The sequence below is a fragment of the Chiroxiphia lanceolata genome, chromosome 6, assembly GCF_009829145.1.
Source record: "Chiroxiphia lanceolata isolate bChiLan1 chromosome 6, bChiLan1.pri, whole genome shotgun sequence".
In the NCBI taxonomy this organism is placed as follows: Eukaryota; Metazoa; Chordata; class Aves; order Passeriformes; family Pipridae; genus Chiroxiphia; species Chiroxiphia lanceolata.
In genome coordinates this window covers 52,928,593-52,948,043 of record NC_045642.1, presented here as the reverse complement: position 1 = coordinate 52,948,043, position 19,451 = coordinate 52,928,593, and the positions used below count along the sequence as shown (strand labels likewise).

The following is a 19,451-nucleotide window of genomic DNA, read 5'->3' as shown; positions in this document are numbered from 1 at the left end:
AGTATTGCTCAGAGTAGTGAGATGCAAAAGCTTACTCAGGTGTAAGAATGGATATGAGATTTCTTGTCCCAGAGCTCAGCTTCTAAAACAAAAAGTTATCAGTTATCTCTATAACAAAGAATTTAAAATGTAAACTGCATCAAATGGGCCCATCTGCCCAAGTTTTCAGAAAGTATGAACCATGCTTAAGCTCCATGCTTAAGCTGTTTGCTTTCATTATTACCTGCTGTTTCACTGGTTAATGAATTATAAGCCAGACCCAGTGCAGGAGTAAAGTAGTACTGCATGGAGAAAATCCCCAGCTACTCTACACAAAACAGAACAATTTGAGACTTTGACAAGGTGACATAAACAGGAGCACAGAGATTATTTTCTTGAAGGGAATTTCCTTTCTAGTATTTGCAAACTACTGCATCAGTGGAACCAGGCTGGTCTAGGATGACATTTAAAACAAAACACTCCAGAAAAACAAGTGGTTTCAGGAAAATGTCAGCTATCCCAGCCTCATTAACTAATTGATTAAAAGCATAAAGACAATAACACCCAACTGAGATGACAAAAGGTACACTGACAGTGTAGTGGATAGACGAGAAGAAGCTCAGATACACTTTAACGTATCCGCTTCTGTGTTTCAAGTGTTTACTACATCAGGAACCTTCTGAAATCCCCTGCAATTCTCTCCATGACTTCTCTAGCATCCCAATGGGCAGAGAGGTAGATCATGAAGGAAGCTATTTTCATTCTTCCTCATTTTGATAGGTTTTACTACCCAGGAACAGGTAGCTCTTTGGACTTTTACACATATCTTTCCTGTGGAAAGCTTCATGACACCTAAATACAGACATTTCTGTGGTTTAAGTGTTATTACACGTACATTATAGAGCCAGAGCACAACAAAATGCCAGCAAACCACAAGGCACATCACACAACTTAACGTACAGAGAAGGCTTTTATTAATAGTCTGTATGAATATATGTGGGCGCACAATATCAGTTGGGATAAATTAATTTGAGGATACTAATGCAGTAGTGCCTTTCACCCCTGTGAAAGTGGTCTTTGGATAGCTGTGTAACCATCACAGGCACTGCATTTGAAATATATTTCAAGGAGAATTTGAAGTAAACTGAAAGAACATGAATATCCCAGGGGATAAAGAATCAGGATAACAATGAACACAACCACTAAATGTTCCCTACAAGAGGGCAGTAGGTGATCCTTGGAAGAGGTGCAATCAGCTGTGGGAAACAGCCCAAGTATCACTGAAGCCATTCTCTATTTTTCTGCTTTTACCCCAATCAGAAGCCAAGTTCTCTCTTGACTAACACTACATTTTATAGGGAAGCTTGTTTACTCCACTTCCTGAAACAAAAGGATGCATTCAAGCAATAAACCAAATTCAAAGCTGTGGTCTTGCCCAAGTCAATGAGACAGTACCTGAGCCATTCCCATGTTTGTACTCTAAAACAAATTGAATTTAACGGACATTAAAACACAGGGGCCAGGTGCTGAGGTAAAGAAGACAAATGAAAGTGCCACATGCAAAACCCCACCATAAAAGAGCTAAACTCCTGTAAGCCACAATTTGAGCCAGAGGACATATTGGAGTCGCTTACACTCTTCCGAGTTGTGCTTCACCTCGCCCAGTCCAGACAATCTCTGTCAGTTCTTCACTTGGACTCCCTTAAAATCAGAAGAAATACAAGTGTTTCTAGAGCATGCTTCATTTACTCCTAAAGTAGGTGGCTAAAACAGGTCAGATGAATCACGGCAGCAGCAGTTTTTTCTCTCCATTGATTACACAAGGAGCCTACAGAGACCAGGAGGGATGTAGACAGTCAGAGTTAGGAGAAATGAAGCCCAACACAGACATCTGCACAACTGCACTCACAGCACTACTTATCCTCTCATGGTTTGAAAGTGGGGCTAATTTCCACTGCGGAAAAAAAAAAAAAGTAGAAGACAATCTGATTTCTGAAGAGTGATCTTGAATCTGAATTCCCAACAAGGCAAGGTCTCTCTTTCTGTTTCAAGCACTTAAATTAAGACTATGGGTTTAAAGAGCCTGAGTCATGATGCCTATTCCCAGCTCTACATCTAATCTGGAATCTGACCTTTGGCATGTCATTTAACCTCATTTTTCTTACTAACAGAAAACTAGGGATAAATTATAACAATTCTGCAACAATGCTGTCATTATTGATGACTGATCTTTAAAGTGTTCTGGACTTTCTGTGCTCCTCACCAAACCAGTGATACTATTAACTATTATATGAACGCTTTCATGATTACCATTACAAAGAGAATATTTATCTGAAATTTACCTTTAAAACAGCTGACATTAATTTTCACGTGCTTTTCTTTGCATAGTCCTTCTCAGTCATATTTCTGTGGCTATTTGGGATTTGTATCATCTGACCTGACACTTTTCAAGTTTAGCATGTTCCCTTTTCCTGTTGCCTGTTATAATCATATACTAATGAGAAAAGAATTCTTTGTTTTCTGCCTATATATGACTATATATAGTTATATATATATATATATACGTAAAACCCCACACATTCTGCCATTAAGTGTAGCTGACAAATAGATTTTAATTGCAGTAGTGTAAACAAACCTGCAGCCAAATCTAATGGACAAATATGAATAATTCCTGTCTAGAAGGCACACTTGAATCACTGTACAATAACTTGGGCTAGAAATTAAAATGAAGTGTCATTGTCTCCATCCTCTATTCTCACAAACCCACCAGGGAAAGTTCAAGGAAAGTGCTCACATAATACAAACACTTTTATTTTAATCTGAAAATGGTTTTCATCTACAGAACAGTGTAGAAACAAACACACAAAAGTAAACAGGTATGTAAGTACGCATATGAATATATACACACATGTCACGTTTCAGAGGGAAGGCATCCTTGGACAAGAGAGACCCATGGAGCAGTGCCTGGATCTCACTCATCAGTGCCACTCTCACGATTTGGGACACCCTGTTACCTCCATTCTCTGTCTTTAACAGACTAGTAAGCAACCTCCCTTTTCTTTCACATTTATGGATGAAAACATTTCTGCTCATTTTAATTATTGTCAAATAGTACCTTTACCCAGGAAAAGCCACAGGATTGATCCTGCCCAGCACTTTGCGTAGAGCAAAGAGGGGGAGCTCCCGCAGCCTGCAGGCTGCTGGCTGGATATTCCCGTGTTGAGGGGGAGGAGACAACAAGGAAAACCTCCGGAGGAGGGTGTGTGCTGTGGCAGACAAGTGCAGCCACACTCATGGTGTGGAGGACACGCACTGCAGCCAAAGCAGCCTGCAGACAGTAACAGAGACCAGCTTCCCACCAGCCTTACGACATGACCTTCTCCCTGTCCCCACAAAGCTGGGAATCACATCACTGGTCTGCAGCCTCTGTGTCATGAAATCACAGAATATGCCAAGCTGGAAGGGACACACAAGGATCACTAAGTCCAACTCTTAGCCCTTCACAAGACCATCCCCAAGAGTGTGCCTGAGAGTATCATCCAAACACTCTTGAACTCTGTCAGGCTTGATACTGTGACCACTTCTCTGGGGAGCCTGTTCCAGTGCCCAACCACCATCTGGGGGAAGAACTTTTCTTTAATATCCAGCTTAAACCTCCCCGGACACAATTTCAGGCCATTCCTTTGGGTTCTGTCACTGGTCACCCCAGAGAAGTGTCTGCCTCTCCTCTTCCCCTCACAAGGAAGTTGTAACTGCAATGTGGTCTCTCCTCAGTCTTCTCGAGGATTAACAGACCGAGTGCCCTCAGCTGCTTCTCAAACGACTTCCCCTCAAGGCCCTTCACTATCTTTGTTGCCCTCCTTTGGACACTCTCTAGTGGCTTAATATATTTCTTATATTGTGATGCCCAAAACTGCCTCAATATTCAAGGTGAGGTTACCCCAGCGCAGAGCAGAGTGGGACAATCCCCTCCCTCACCCAGCTGGTGATGCTTTGCCTGATGCCCCCCAGGACACGGTTGGCCCTCCTGGCTGCCAGGGCACTGCTCACTCACATTCAACTTGCCTTTGACCAGGACACCTGGATCCCTTTCCATGGCACTGCTCTCCAGCATCTCATTCCCCAGTCTGTATGAACATCTGAGGTTGCTCCACCCCAGGTGCAGAATCTGGCACTTTCCCTTGTTGCACTTCATTTAAATGGAGCTGCCCTGCCCCCTGAGATTGCAGCCCTGGCCCAGGGCTGCCCTCAGTGAGGAGCAGGCAGAGCCCCTGGCAGGTACATTGTTGCACTGCTCACAGCCTGGGGCGCTGTGCCCCGTGTGTGCAGGCACACATGTACCACATCTGGTAGTATCTGCACTAAATCTAAGCATTAAAGACAAATCCTCAGCTCTCTGGCACAACCGTCAGATTTGGCCCCTCTCAAATTTACAGAGGTTTTTTACTCAAGACTAGAGTATGCACGCTAAACAACAACCAGGAAAAACCAGATGACCCCTCCAGCCCATGTTCCCGGAGAGATGGCTTCCAGTGACGCACATTTCTAGGGGTTGCAGCAAGCACTGGTGTGAGAGGCTGCAATTCCAGCCAACTCAGTGCACCTGCACTGCTCCACTTGCTCACCAGCTCTGTCCTCGCTTGCCTCATCTTGCTTGAACATCGAAGTAAAACTCAAACTGACAAGCAACACCTGTTTCCACAGCTATTTTCCACACCCAGCTACATCTAATCCTTGCTTCATTGCCTTCTTTAAAGTTTAATAATGGTTTCAGTGAGCAGTCTTAGTCAAGTTTCTAACTTTTTTACTTAATGCTTCCATGGCTGAGCTCAGACATCTGAAGGAATCTAGGTTTAAGTAATCTTCTCAACACAGAAAGCCCCGAAAATATGCTTTCTGCTCGTCATCATCTTAAACCACAAGTGCAAAGCTGCAGTATGGTGTGCATTTTTCCACTGTAGCAACACAATGGCAGGGTTTTGCTTCCCTTGCATTGGATTTTCTCAATAGCTCCTCTCCCAGATGGACTCAATATGAATCGGTTTGTATGTCTCAAAATGCATTTTTAAAATTCAAGTTTCTATTCACGGTACCCACCATAAAGCCTTTTAAAATACTGAGAAACAACTAAAAGACCTGATTGAGTTTACAGATTAGTTGTTTTAATTTAAACATATGTAATTTACAAGCATGCAATCTGACTATAAAGATTTTAAAACCTCAGAGGTCCTGGGAAAGGACCAGAAACTTTAATTTGGCGAAGCACAAGCAGCTCAGTGCTGTACTTGGATTACAACACATATCGGGGAAAGTGGTGGGGAAAGTCCCAAGAAGTAAAATTGCAGCAGGTTCTCTGAGCTTGGTGGGACCCCAAAAGCAGCAATCCCTGTGTTTGGCAGCAAGGCAGTGGCTGCCCAGCTCCTGCCTGAGCCCTGAGCTGGGGCTGCCATCCTCAGCATTGCCTGGCCAGCCAGCCAGACCTCAGATACTTCAGACAGAATAAATCAAAAAAAGCGAAGCAAAATACATTCCAGACCTCAGGAGCCAAACTGTGCATCTACAGGGAAAACTGGTCCCTATTTGACCCCTTGCTTTCCCCTCACCCACACACACAAGAGCAGCCAGCTGAAATCCCCGGTATTTGGCAAACGAGGTTATCCTGATGCAGACTCAGAGCCATGCAAGTGTGCCTGGAGCTGAGAAGGAACGTGGGAAGCTGCAAGGACTGAGCTCACCCCCCCCCCCCCCCAATGATTGTGTACTTTCAGGCACAGATGTGATTTTCTTCTGGGGGAAGAAAATTGTACCTGAAAGGAGCAGAACTGCAGTGGGAGCTGAGGTGATGCCAAGTTCACTGTGTCCCCTCCGAACAACCCCTCTGCTTCGTAAGTCTCTGTGCTAGGAAATCACATTGTATTTCAGAATTGATTTCCTCTCACTTCAACCTTCAAAACTAGGATATTGTTACATCTTGGTCAGCAGTGTCAAGATCTTCCTCAAAAATCAGATTGTTTTCATGTCAAATTACCCAGATACCTTACATGGGCTATACCCTGTGGGTACTTCATTTTCACCTTCCTCTGTAATAGCACGTTTTCTTTCTTCTCCTTTTCACACTTCACTTTTATAAATCATTTAAATAAATGCCTATCTTTGTTTAATGAACTTGTGCTGTGTGAGTGAGCTTTGAAAATACCATTAGTTCTACAGAGCAGCTAAAAATTGCTATAGGGGAGCTATTGAAATGAATGCATCACCTCCTATTAGTACTAATAATCTTGCCTAACAAGCCAGTACAGTCTTTGAAGTGTCATCCTCAAGCTTTGAGAGCCATCCTTTTCCAAAGGTGGTGATGGGTTTTTCCCTATCCTTTACATTACTAGTACCTAGAAGTCATAAATCCTTTGCTGTTCCTCTTGCAACAGAAATGTCCCAATACCATAACAGGACCAGTCCAGCTGTGGTATACAGCACACCTACATTTGACTCAACAGATTGCCTTACTTGCTTTAAAGCACAGTGAAGCTTGGGCTGCATTCTCTATTTTTAAAGGACAAACAGTGATGGTGCAATTATCTGGCTTAACTGGGACATGCATTTATTTATGCCCAAGCACTACAGTAGTAGTGTGTGACCTAAGGCACAGGCTCTAGGCAAGAACCTCTTTCTCTGGTGACAGAGTCACAAGCAAAACGCATTTCATTTGCTCTAACAGCATCCTTCTGGGGTACAAGTGAATTTTTTCTTGACGTTATCCCTCTTGTGTATGTGCTTTGACCACCATCACCTACCTATATTGCTCTGCCAATTGCTAACACGTACTGATACATCTTACTGATGATGTAGAAATCCTGCAGGAAATATTGTAGCCTGCCAGTTTTACTGTGTTCCTGTGGAAGATGTCTTCATCTATTAGTTTGTTTTCCTTTAACTTGATGCAACTGATGCACTGAAAAATCATACATGTAAGAAAAATCATACATGTAAGAAAATAGCAGCTTCTACAATGTTAGAGTCAAAATGCCTGCTCCCTCCATTCTGCCATACGCACAGACAAGTTTAGAATCACATTTTCCACATTCTTTAGCACTGAAAAGCAAACATAAACTTTCAAATAATTCAAGTATTCCATGTCTATGTGAGCCTTTAAAGACAAAGGCAAATTTTCTACATAAATAGCATCCAGCTGGTCCTCCTCCCTGGACTAATCAGAGCAGATACATCCTCTTGTGAAAATGTGATCCATGTAAAACGAATTTTTCTTGATTTTTGAAATATGGTTCTTATATTTCCATTCCCCAATTAAAACAAGAATGTGACTTTGATCTCAAATAATTTGCAATGGATGTCAAAAAGAGTCTTATCTGTTACTTTCATTTTAATGCCACTTTATAAGAAACAGGCCCTTGCCAAACAGCAGCCAAGATGTGATGGCTGGGCAGAACTGTGTTAACTACATGAAATGGCATCAAAAAGTGAGGTCTCATCAAGCAAAGACAATCTGTGGAGGTCAGGTCGGCAGGAATAGTTCTTTTATTAGACAATTCTTAGAGTCAGAGGAAAGGACAAGCTTTCTGATACAAACCCCTCCTTTGGTCTGGGAAAAAAGTTTCAATCATCTTTTCCCCTAAATTTTTACCTATCTTTTTCTCCTTTTATTTCCTTTAAGCCTGGCTTTTCCCCACTTTCCTTCCCTCCCATGGACAAATTTAATGGGAAACTAGTCTGAGGCTTTATGCCACTGCTAACAATTTATACTTAAATGAAAAGAAAAGCAGAGGTTTTACTTCAGAGATTTGCCTTTCTTCTGGGTGGCTTTCATATTTTCCTAATTTCTTTGTTTGAAACTTTCATTGCAGATCTGTAAAGGGTTGTGTAACCATAATCTTCCTGGTTTTGCAAGTTATAGAAGTGGGTTTAATAAATACATTCCCTCTCCCTTCAAACACTGCTCATTTATATCCCTAGATTGTGATCACTACAACAGCACTAGGATAGATATTTTATGGAAATACATTAGTATCCCTAAAGACAGCACAATCTCTCATGCTCTGTAGCTAAATGCCTAAGACAATCTGGATTTAAAACCAACCCTGTATGAATGCAAGAACAGTTTTTCATCCCAAGTAATCCAGAATCAGACAAAGCAGAATTCCAGTTTAAGCCTTCCCCCCCAACAAGGGGACACCACACTGCTGACCCATCCACAACAAAACAATCGTACTAAAACAGAGTACCAAAGTGTGTATTTTCACCAAAGAAGAATGGAATAGCTTTATCCACATTCAGTTTCGGATTCAATCCCTCAGCTCTATATCTGTGAAACAGAGCCATCATCCTTGAGCCCAGCCAGCAATCTTTGCTGGGCCGTTATCCCCCCGAATTTAACGGCACTTTGCAACATCAACTCATCTGCTTCATGCATCTTTTGCTTGGGAAAGTTTTCCTCTACATTTCTCTCACTCAGGTCACTTCCTTTCTTCTTCAGAGCTCATCTTTGCTTTCCTTGCCCCTAGACAGAAAGAAATATGCTGCTTCCCAGACTCTTCACCCTTCCCTATGCTAGCTGCAACAAAGAATAACGAAGTGTCAGCTTTCTCTACCTGATTTTAAAAGGTAATACTGCAAACATCTAATGGACATTTTTTCTTCTCATAACCTTACCTAAGCCATGTTATTGTCTAGCAGGAGGAGTCAATGGTTTCTAAAGGAGACAGACCCAGTCTGCTGTGCTGTCCAAAGCATGAACTAAACCCATGTTCTCCCAATGTGGCATGAAGAAACTCCCCACCTTCTGATCAGCAAATAATCTGCAGCTATAGATATCACTTTTAAGGGAAGAAACTCTAAACATTTGACTTTAATTCTGTGTAATCTCATGCACCAACACAGAAGCACATTAATACGACCAAACTTCGACATTTGTTTCGAACTTTGATTTTTCATCTATCCTGTCACCTCCTTTTTATTTTCCCATGTATGTGCTTTAACAAACTTTCATGAAGCTTTGTATGAGCCACTTAAATCATGGGGGTTTAAACCTCTTTTTACAGGCAGCTGATCTAAAACACAGAAGTTTGTATGATCCCAATCTGAGATAAGTGAACAGACACACCTCATGCAGAAAGTCTCCAAGGACAAATGGCACCAGGCTTTCAGAAATCTTACAGCTGAAGGAGGGTTTGAGATACAGCTCTGGGCACAGGCTCTTGTGTAGGAATGGCGGGGAGCAACTTTCCCTGGCTTCTGCCTATTCTTGCACAAAATCTCGAAGGGAAAGTAAAAGGCTAATTCCTTAAAAGAACAGTGAGTTCCTCAGATGAAAAGTGATTCTAGTAATGAAGCATCACCTTTTGTGTCAGTGTTTTTTCTCCTCATAAGCACTACATCTTATCCACCTTTAGTTTATGAACATACAGCTTCTGAGGATGGTGTTTGTGCAGTCAGCTTCTCCCAGCAGCAGATGCTGGGAGGTCCTACCCTTCCTCCTGTGTACAGAGAGGCACTGGTCACCCCATTCAGCTCTGTACTCCTGACTCCTGCAGTAATCAAACCAGCTCCCAGGAGAACAAGGTCAGGAGTCCAGACCAACTCATGCTAGAATAAGGAGAAAAAAGTGTTTTCCCCTTAAAAAGCAAGGATGACCTTTAAGGATTAAAATGTATCATAGGAAGAAGCCCATTTATCCAGTATCTACCACAGGAATAGTAGAAATAACAAGACCAGCAATTTGATCCATTTGGCCTTGGTGCACAAGAAAGGCAAGAGGGAAGTTGGACATTCACACTGTCCACGTAGCTGAAATTAGAGCAGGGACCAGGGATCTCTGGAAGACAGCAGGATAGTAAAATCAAGCATCCACCCCTACAAACCTGGAACTGCAAGTAAAAGCGTATGTAGCAGCCTTGTTTTCCCATGAAAGTTCAGCTAAAGTGCTTCATCATCTTATAGACTTTACACTAAGGCTTAGAAAATGCAGACAGGACTGAGAATGACTTGCTCTAATGGATACCCATAGGTGGATTTAAAAATTATCACAAATTCTCTTCTTTAAAGAAACCATCTGTACTCGTGTTTGTTTTCATTTAAAGCTGACATCATTATTCCATGGTCTTGATACTACCTTCAGTTCTGAAAAGTGTGTCTGGATCCTCATTAAACAACAGCAGCCACTTTTTGTTTGTTAATATTTACTACAAGGTTGGTTAAAGAAAGGAGAGGGGGATAAACATGTTTTGGAGATGAGAGAGACAGTTAAAAAAAGGGAGGAGGGGATGGAGGTGATAAACATGTTTTAGAGATGAGAGAGACAACACGAGAATGCTAAAACAGGTTACCATGCCTAGAAGGCAAAGGGAACGAGAGGAAATTCCTTGCTTTTGGAAATTAACTACACTGCAGTAGATCTCAAGTAGCTGAACCAAGCCTTTGGCACCAGTAAGACTGCTGCTCTGCAGGGTGTACAGTTTGACCTGAGAAAACATGGGAACACTCCATACTTCCACAGACAGCCCCATGTTTCACCCACTAAATACACACATCACAGACAATTTACACTGACTTTAATGTGACTGGAAATTACCTCCTAACATAGATAGTGAAGCTCCTCCAATCCAGTGAATATCCCGGGAAAAACCTCCTTCTTTCATATTTATATTTTGAAATTATACACCCAGGCATCAGAATATTTTCCCTTAAAATCTGGCCAGAACCTGACTCCACCATCTCTCACAAAGGATCTCCAGCTATTTTCCTCTTCAGGAGAAATATTACAACATAGCCACTATGAGAATAGTACGTGCTTATCTTCATTCCCAGCAACAGCATTCTCACATTACTTCCTTAGAAGCATTTCTCTCCTCTTCAAATGTCTCTGTGCTAAACCACTGAAATATGTGGCAACTGCAGTGTCAGTTGCACAGGGAAAAATATGTCAGCAAAAACATTTGATTCAATCTGCTGTTTAAGGAAGCAACATTTCCTCAGGGTGTATGCCTTGTGTGGATAAATAACAACTGTCCAAAATCCAAGGATCTAAAATCAATTTCCAATATCAAAGGGCAGATTTGAGGCAACCACCTTCAGGAAAAGAAAAATGCAGAACTAGTTCCTTTTCCTCCTTTTTTAATTTAGTGCAAGTTTGTTTCAGGGGGAAAAGAAAAAGATAAAATTTAGCCTCTCAGTCACAAAATGGTGAACTCTTAAGTGAGGAATGATGCAAAGGATATTATAGATCTTAAGAGGAACCATAACTTGCCCCCCAGGCACATGCATTTTCTCTGATGAGATTCATCATATGGAATATTCACATTTGCAAACTGAACAACCAGACTTGCCAGTTCCTGCAGATAATCCAAAACTTCTGTCTCAACAATGTATTTTTATCAAGTTTCGTGTTCTGCTCTGAGGCTCCCAGCATAAGAAGGATATCAGCCTGTTGGAGTGAGTCCAGAGGAGGTCCATGAGGATGATCCAAGGGCAGGAGTACTTCTCCTATGAAGACAAGCTGAGAGAGTTGGGATTGTTCAGCCTGGAGAGGAGAAGGCTCCAGGGAGACCTTATAGCACCTTCCAGTACCCAAAGGAGCTAAAAGAGAGATGGAGGGGGACTTTTTACATGGGCATGTAGTGATAGGCCAAGGGGGAATGGCTTCAGACTGAAAGAAGGTAGGTTTAGATTAGATATATCAGGAAGAAATTCTTTACTGTGAGGGTGGTGAGGCAGTGGAACAGACTGCCCAGAGAAGCTGTGGGTGCCCCATCCCTGGAAGTGTTCAAGGAAAGGTTGGATGGGGTTTTGAACAATCTGGTCTAGTGGAAGATGTTCTTGCCCATGGCGGGCAGGTTGGAACTAGACAATCTTTAAGGTCCCTTCCAGCCCAAACCATTCCATGATTTTACGAATTTGGCTGTATCCATGCAAGGACAAAAGGGAGGAATACAGCCAGCTAGTTTGCTGGTGGACATAGTCTATTGAAGAGAAAATGCTGAGCAAGCAGAGACTTGGCAGGTCTGCAGCTTCCAGGTTCCCACATTTGTGGTTATTTATTAAGCACCTACAGGATATTTTGAACACAAGAATACAATCGGTGAGTTTAGCAATGAAGGTTAGAAGGGATGGAGATCCTGCAACTCATTATGGTTTGCCAATAAAACCGTCCTTGGGTTTTCTCCATTTGAAACTTGTTTTTTCCCTTTCACTTTCACATCTTTTGACCTCGGAACAATTACTTCCAAAATTTTTCCTCCTCTTGTCAGAAAAGACTAACTGAGCTATTTGACATGTTTTTTGCTAGCTGCTCCATCTATCCTGTAAGGTCAGAGTCACCAACCTGCAACAACAATTTGTTCCATTTCTCCGTAGTGCTGCAATACCAATACACCTCTACACAAAAGCTACACTCCTATAGAAACTGGAACAAGTCTTTTGGCAACTCTCTTGATGCTTCTTACTCTTCAATATGATCATATTTCTTGTAGCAAAGAACAACAATCCTTTTCTGTTGTTATAGTGTCATAGAATGGTTTGGGTTGAAAGGGACCTTAAAGATCATCTAGTTCCAACCTCAGTGCCATGGGCAGGGACACCTTTCATGTTCTTGGGATTGCCCCGACCCAGGTGCAGAACTTCATGAGGTTCACATGGGCCCATTTCTCAAGCCTGTCAAGGTCCCTTCTCTCCAGTGTGTCAACTGCACCACAAAGCTTGGTGTCATCAGCAAACTGGCTGAGGGTGCACTCAGTCCCACTATGTTGCCAATAAATATGTGCCAGTCCCCTGAGGAACACTCCACACCACTCACCACTGGTTTCCTCTTCGACACTGAGCTGTTGACCACAGCTCTTTGAATGCCACCATCCAGCCAATTTCTTATCCCTCAAGTGGTCCATCTGTCAAATCCATGCCTCTCCAGTTTAGAGTCTAGGATGTTGTGCCGGACAGCGTCAAAGCTTTCACACAAATCCAGGTAGATGGCATCAGTTACTCTTCCCTTATCCACCAACGCTGTAACCTCATTGCAGAAGGCCATCATATTTTTTGGGGATGATTTGCCCTTAGTGAAGCCATGTCTGCTATCATGTCACCTACAGCTTCCTGAAGTTGCTCGTCTATTCAAACTGCAGTTGCACTTCCGAAAAATAGGATTATTTAAAAGACCTCCTTAGGAAAACAGCAGGAAAAGCCACGGGAGACAGGCCTGCCTCCCTTCGGAGCACCAGCGTTTAGTCCCTTTGATAGATCATCTTACTGTTTCTTGGGAAAGGGGGAAGGAAAAGCCACCTGCCATTTACAATAATGTCTGCCTTTACAAAATGATCATGCTTGTCCTTTATACTATTTTCTAATAAATACACCACCTACCCTAGAGGTACCTAAAATGTCAGCAGTGAAATCACAGAATCATAGAATATCTCAAGTTGGAAAGGAACCACAAGTATCATCAAGTCTAATTCCCTGCTCCTAACAGAACTACCTACAACTAAACCATATGACTGAGAACATTGTCCAGGCACTCCTTGAACTCTGACATGTTTGGTGCTATGAGCACTTCCCTGAGAAACCTGTTCCAGTGGCCCATCACCCTCTCAGTGAAGAACTTTTTCCTAATGTCCAATTTGAACTTCCCCTGATGCAGCTTCATTTCATTGGGTCCCAGTGTTGGTCACCAGAGAGCAGAATGCTACAGTCAAAGTCAGAGCAGGTGTTTGATAGGCAACTGCTGCCAGCATTGATTTTTGCAGAATCATATCAAAACCAGAATTCTTCACTAATTTGGGCTATTCAGTTTTTCACTTGGCAGCAATGAAGTTAGAGACTTAGATGTCATAATCCCTGGGGGCTGATCCAGTTGTGCAGCTAAACTCAGTCATGACACACTTATAGGTATGGTAAACTCAATGCCTGCATCTGCTCAAAGACACAGGGGATCACCTGCTCCCAGGAGACTCCATCTGATGTTGCTGCTGCTTTGGGGATCAGCAGGTGAGAGGTTCCACATGCACCACGGTACCCAAATGCTTCATGTTCATTCTGAACTTTGCTTTCTATTCATGGGTGGGTTTCATTTCCTCTCTTCGTAGCCAGCTCGCTTTGAGAGACTCATTTTGCTTCCTGTAGCGTTCTCAGTTTTGCTCGGTGGATGGGGGAAGAGAAGATGCAGTTAAAAATACTGCGATGCCGTGGTGGGCGGTGTAGCAGAAATAGACAGACACCAGCTCACTGCGAAGAATACCAAGTAATATCCCAGAAACATAAAGGCATGGCAACAAAGGAAAAGAAGATGCATTTGTGTACTGCCACTAGAGAGCTAAATCTGGGCTGAAGATACCAAATGAGGAGTAGTGCTCGCGGCCAAGCGCACCATCCTCCCGATGGCTTCACATGCAAAGTCATCTTACCACAGCGCGGTCAGCAGGAGAGCATAAAAGCACAGCTGACAAACAATCTCACCTCCAATTATAAACTGAATGTATGTGAGCTTTGGGGTTTTATGAAGACGGTGCTGAAAATCAGCAACAAAACGGGCCCAACCAGTATCACACGGAAACCAGAAGCCCATTTGGACTGAGAAGGGGCTTAGCTCCGTTAACCCCTGCTTCACAAGCAATCAAAGTTTTTCAGGAGATATTAGGTTCTTCCCAAGAGGAAGATAAACGAAGCTTGACCAATATAAGGAACTATGAGATTATTCAATGGATTTACCCCCTATTTTCTCAGAGGCTTAAGTCTCTCTTCATCCAGCCATTAACCACGGGGGTAAGATTTCATCCCAAAGGCCTTTACAAACAAATGTTTCACAAACACCACACCAGGGTCACTTACAGACCTTAAGTGAGACACTTCCGCAGAGAGGTCCAGCGGCTGCTTAACACCTCACAAAAATAACCTGGCACAACTTTGCCAGGGAAGTGAAGAAGGCTGCATCAAACTGAAATTGCTGGGGCAACTCGGGCAGCCAGACTGCAGGGATGCCTCTTGACATGGGATCAGGGTGCCACAGTCCCCACCACCCACCTGGGGAGTCCTGCAGGTCTTTAAGGCCCAGTGTGGAGACAGGAAAAAAAAAAAAAAGCAGAGTAACACATACAGAAATGTCATGCATAGGTCTGCATGAGAACTGGGCTCACCACTTCTCTAGACACTTGGGTACCCAAACCCTGTAGCTGCACTGGCAGATGCAAACAGCAACATGCAATGAACATCTGCTTCAGGTTAAGGTCAAGATGAGAGAGAAGTCCAAGCCTGTGTTTTATGCACATGGAAGAGTGTGGGGCCACCATGGAGCAGGGGCCTGTAGGCCAGAGAAGAGTGCCCTCTGCTGCTACATCCACTTTGCTTCCAGGAGCCCATGGGAGGGAGACTTCCACCCCACTGCTCAACTAGACCCTTTTTTCCTTTTTATTTTGCAAGATATGTTCCGATCCCATCTAAATCTAAAATAGCCATGGGCATGAGAATAATCACACCATAACAAAAACCATCAACATGCAGATACAACCTTAACACCATGGAAATGCCCAATAAAATAAATGCCATTTAAATCCTTCTATAAAGAAAACCCAGCCCTAACAGTGCAGAAAATTTAAAAGAAAATGTCTAGCTGTCTGCACATCAAATGTTAATGCTGTTTTCAAATCAAGAGAGGATGACAAGTAATTTAATAAGCCTAATGGGTGTGTAATCAGCATTTGATCATTCCTTCCATAAAAGTAGGTGTCTTTCTGGCCCAAGATGTCTGGGAAAGCCTCTGAAAGACAGTTAAGGCTTTTAGAGCATAATTTTTAAAACACCCTTTTTTTTTTCTCATTCTCATTGAGAGTTTCACTCAATTAAGAATAGGACCCAACCAACCAGTTGAAATACAAACAACTGGGTGGGCACAGTACGTGGCACGGTAAGTTTGGGGCCCATTTACACCTTAATGTACTGCCAACACTGAGCCATGTCAAGATTCCAAGCATCTCCTGACAGCCCTATGACAACAGCAGTTACACAGCATTATCTGGTCTTCCAGTAAAATCTTTTCCCTCAGACAGCATCATACTGCACTTCACAACAGGAGAAATACACACAGTCAGCCTGCACCTCCCCAGCCCTCATGTCTGGAATCAGGACATTTCGGAGGCAGGGGGTGTCCTGTACCTGCTTTTACTGCTTTTGATACCACTCACACATAGAACCCATCACCAAATCACAAAATAATGGAAATTGCCAATATTTTCAATGCTTGACAAAGGGCAAAAATCATGTTAAAAATATTTAATCTGAGGCTAGAAAGTTTAATTTTAAAATATTTGGTACATAATTCTCACTGAGTATACAAAGAATCCATCCTCTCCACTAGTTACATACTTGGTCAAACAATCAATTCCTTTGAACCAAAAAGGAAAGGGTATTTTTAAGATACATTATAAAAATTATATACAGACAAACATCATGAGGTGATGCCTAATGCTGTTGCAACATTGTAATCATTTTATCTGGACAACTTTATAACACAAGTTATAAGAACTGAACACACTAAGCAAAAAAAATTTTTTTTAAAGTGAGACGCTCCCTCCCCCACAACTACTGACCAGAATTTTTTCAAGTCCTAAACTGTTTTATTACACAGAAAAATACTTAAGTCTGTTAGTGAAGGTAGAAATTCTATTTCATGTCTTCAAAAATCTGTTATGGTTTTAACAGACCTCAATACTCACATAAGGATGGAGTTATATTGGGGGTGGGGATGGAGGAGGAGAGGGGGCAGAGGCAATATTGAGCAGAACCAATATCAAATAAAAGGTGCTAATTTTATATTCTAACAATCACAGTTGCTCAGATGTTTGCAAACAACAAACCAACCCCAACAAACTGAACAATATTCTTATTTTAAATGCAATTCATAAGGAATTCTGCAGCTACAAAATTATGAAAAAGACATGTATACTCTGCAGCAGCAGCATAAAATATATCCTGTGTACAATCCAAGTATCAATTTTCTCTATCACCATCAGTATTTTATCTTGAAGGAGCATCTGTCAGATTCTCCAGAACCAAAAATAGCAAAGACCCTTTTAAACAGAACAGTTTCTGGTTTATATTTATAGCCACACTGTACTCGCTGCTTCTGGCTGCAAGGCTATGAAATTTGTGCAAGATATAATCAATTACCCAGCTTTGCACTTCATCATGCAGTTAGCTCCCGTTACCTGCATCGTACCCTTCAAGCACTTTTCCCCATGCATAGGGTAGGGATCTTAAAAGGCAATAAATATCTGCACATTGAAGGACTAACTGTAGAGCTGACTGACATTACACAGCAAAAACCTTGTGAGAACAAAAACCAAGCACATTGATGTATAAAACAGAGAGCCTACCTGAATTCTTCAAATGCATACATGGCCTAGCAACTATACAAATGCTCTGAAATTTAAAATAATCTTCTTTACGTGCAGGAGGACCATTTAGATTGTCAAACTGCAGCAAAATGCATAATGACGAGACAGTATATTTGAAATATTCTGAGGAGAAAGGGTATGCAGATACTGGCCTGCAGCCTACAGCTCAGCCAGCTGCTGACAAGCAGCAGCTAACAGGAAAAGGCGATAGAGTACCATGTGATCATTCCTGCAAGTCTGATTAATGCAGTATACTCCAAGAATACAGGCTGATATCTTTATTATTCAAGCCAAATAAGTCAAATACAGTACACGACAGGCTTCACAGCTGAATTATCATTCACATGCCACATCAAAATTAGCAAATGCAAGCAGAGGACACTAAAAAAACTAAATATATATTGTAACCGAAGAGATTAATTAGGCCCATTCAAGCTGATTTTCTTACCTTGCAGTGACATTTTAGTCTGTGTTTTTATTCATCTAAATCATCAGTGATGGAACAAAAGACTGCATCCACAAACCTCCCCTTCCATGAATGCCAGAACATTTAAAGTAGTTTATCTGCTAGAAATCATTTCCTCTGTAGTCTATCCCCAACCACTTTAACTCCTTCAGCCCTGAATTCATTGCCATAAACCCCACTGGCAGCGCCATGCGGGCTTTTTAGGGTTTATAGGGTTAACATCAAGAAATCGCAGCAGTACAACTGAATGAAGCAGGGTAAGAGCCAAAGGAGTCATATCTGCAAGATCACAGAAGGGAGATAGGAATGAGGAAAGTTGAACGTTTCGTGGCATTGCAGTGTGCAAGCAAGGATGCTTCAGCTGCCTAGCAACAGCACACGCAATCTCCATGGCAACAGCGCAGTGAGCGTGGGGTTAGAGCAAACACTGCGCACCCCAGGGGCAACACACAGGACCAACCTCCCTGGCCCGGCCATACCACCCTTGTGCTGTCCACACCACCCCTGTGACAGTCACACCACCCTGTGCTGCCACACCCCTGTGACAGCCACACCACCCCTGTATTGTCCACACCACTGTGTCGTCCACACCACCCCTGTGACAGCCACACCACCACTGTAGTGTCACACCACCTGTGACAGTCACCCACCCCTGTGTCGTCCACACCACCACTGTAGTGGCCACACCACCCCAGTGTCAGCCACCCTGCACTGCCAAAACCTGCTCCCAGGGTAACCGGGAGCCACGAGGCAGCCCAGGCTCAGGGGTGCAGTCTGCACCTACTCTGCGTAGGGAGGTCCCACCAATGGAGCATGGAAGCACATGGACAGTGCTCCTGGAATAGCCTGGCAAGGGAAGCATATCTGCTGCTCTGAAATAACATGGCCCGGCAGCGTTGCACGCAGTGGTTGAATAAACAGAGCTCACAGTGCTGGGAACAGACCCCAAAACACCAGGAGCCAGAGCTCATCATCTCCATAGCTGCCCCTTGGCAATCCTGGATGTGCAAGGCTGGATGACTACCACCATCAGTTTGCTCAGGGATTGCATGGGTGTTGGCTATGAGAGGGACTGGGGAGACTTTGCCAAGGCTCCTGGAAGCCCCAGGCAAACTCGGCAGCGTGAACAGAAGGGACAGGGAAGGTTTGTTTTACAGTGTGCACACTAGATCAGCCTCAGCATCACTGCCACAACAGTGTGCAGCCACCTAAGGATGCCAGCATCAGCCAGGCAGATGGGCAACAGGCTCTGCCACTAGGCCACTGGCTTGAGAGCAGATGAAATGTGAGGACTCCTGGAAATGAGGGAGATTCAAACCCTGGAAAACCAGCCCCACCCATGGGAAGGTGAGATAGTGGGGCAGTGGGAGAACATGCCGCCTGGGCAAGTCACGAGAGACAGCAAATTCAGAGTCACCTCTGGGCCTGGTCCTCATCTTGCCTCTTACTTCTACTGTTAGGGCTGGTTTCCAGTTTCTCACATGGAGGATTTTGGTTGGAGTCTGAAACACCCGAACCCAACTACAGGTCCTGAGGTTCACTGTGCTCTAAGGCAGTGGCTGGCCCACCCAGCTATGGGATTTGGAGGCTGGAAAAGCATCCAAGTACAGACTGCCACATCT

General features: G+C 43.2%; 1 protein-coding gene across 5 annotated transcripts in view; it reads right to left on the bottom strand.

The window, feature by feature from the left end:
- EVL (Enah/Vasp-like) overlaps positions 1–18,071 on the bottom strand; it is a 125,710-nt gene extending 107,639 nt beyond the window's left edge. The window contains exon 1 of one of the 5 annotated variants that reach the window (XM_032691507.1): positions 17,812–18,071. Coding sequence is in view for 4 of the 5 variants with exons in the window: in XM_032691509.1 (XP_032547400.1) it covers positions 17,343–17,365 (23 nt within the window). In the remaining variant the exon portion in view is untranslated. Of the gene's footprint in view, positions 1–17,342; positions 17,548–17,811 lie in introns of those variants that run through there. The other 4 variants (XM_032691509.1, XM_032691510.1, XM_032691505.1 and 1 more) reach the window with 4 other exon arrangements.
- Between the last annotated feature and the right edge of the window lie 1,380 nt (positions 18,072–19,451).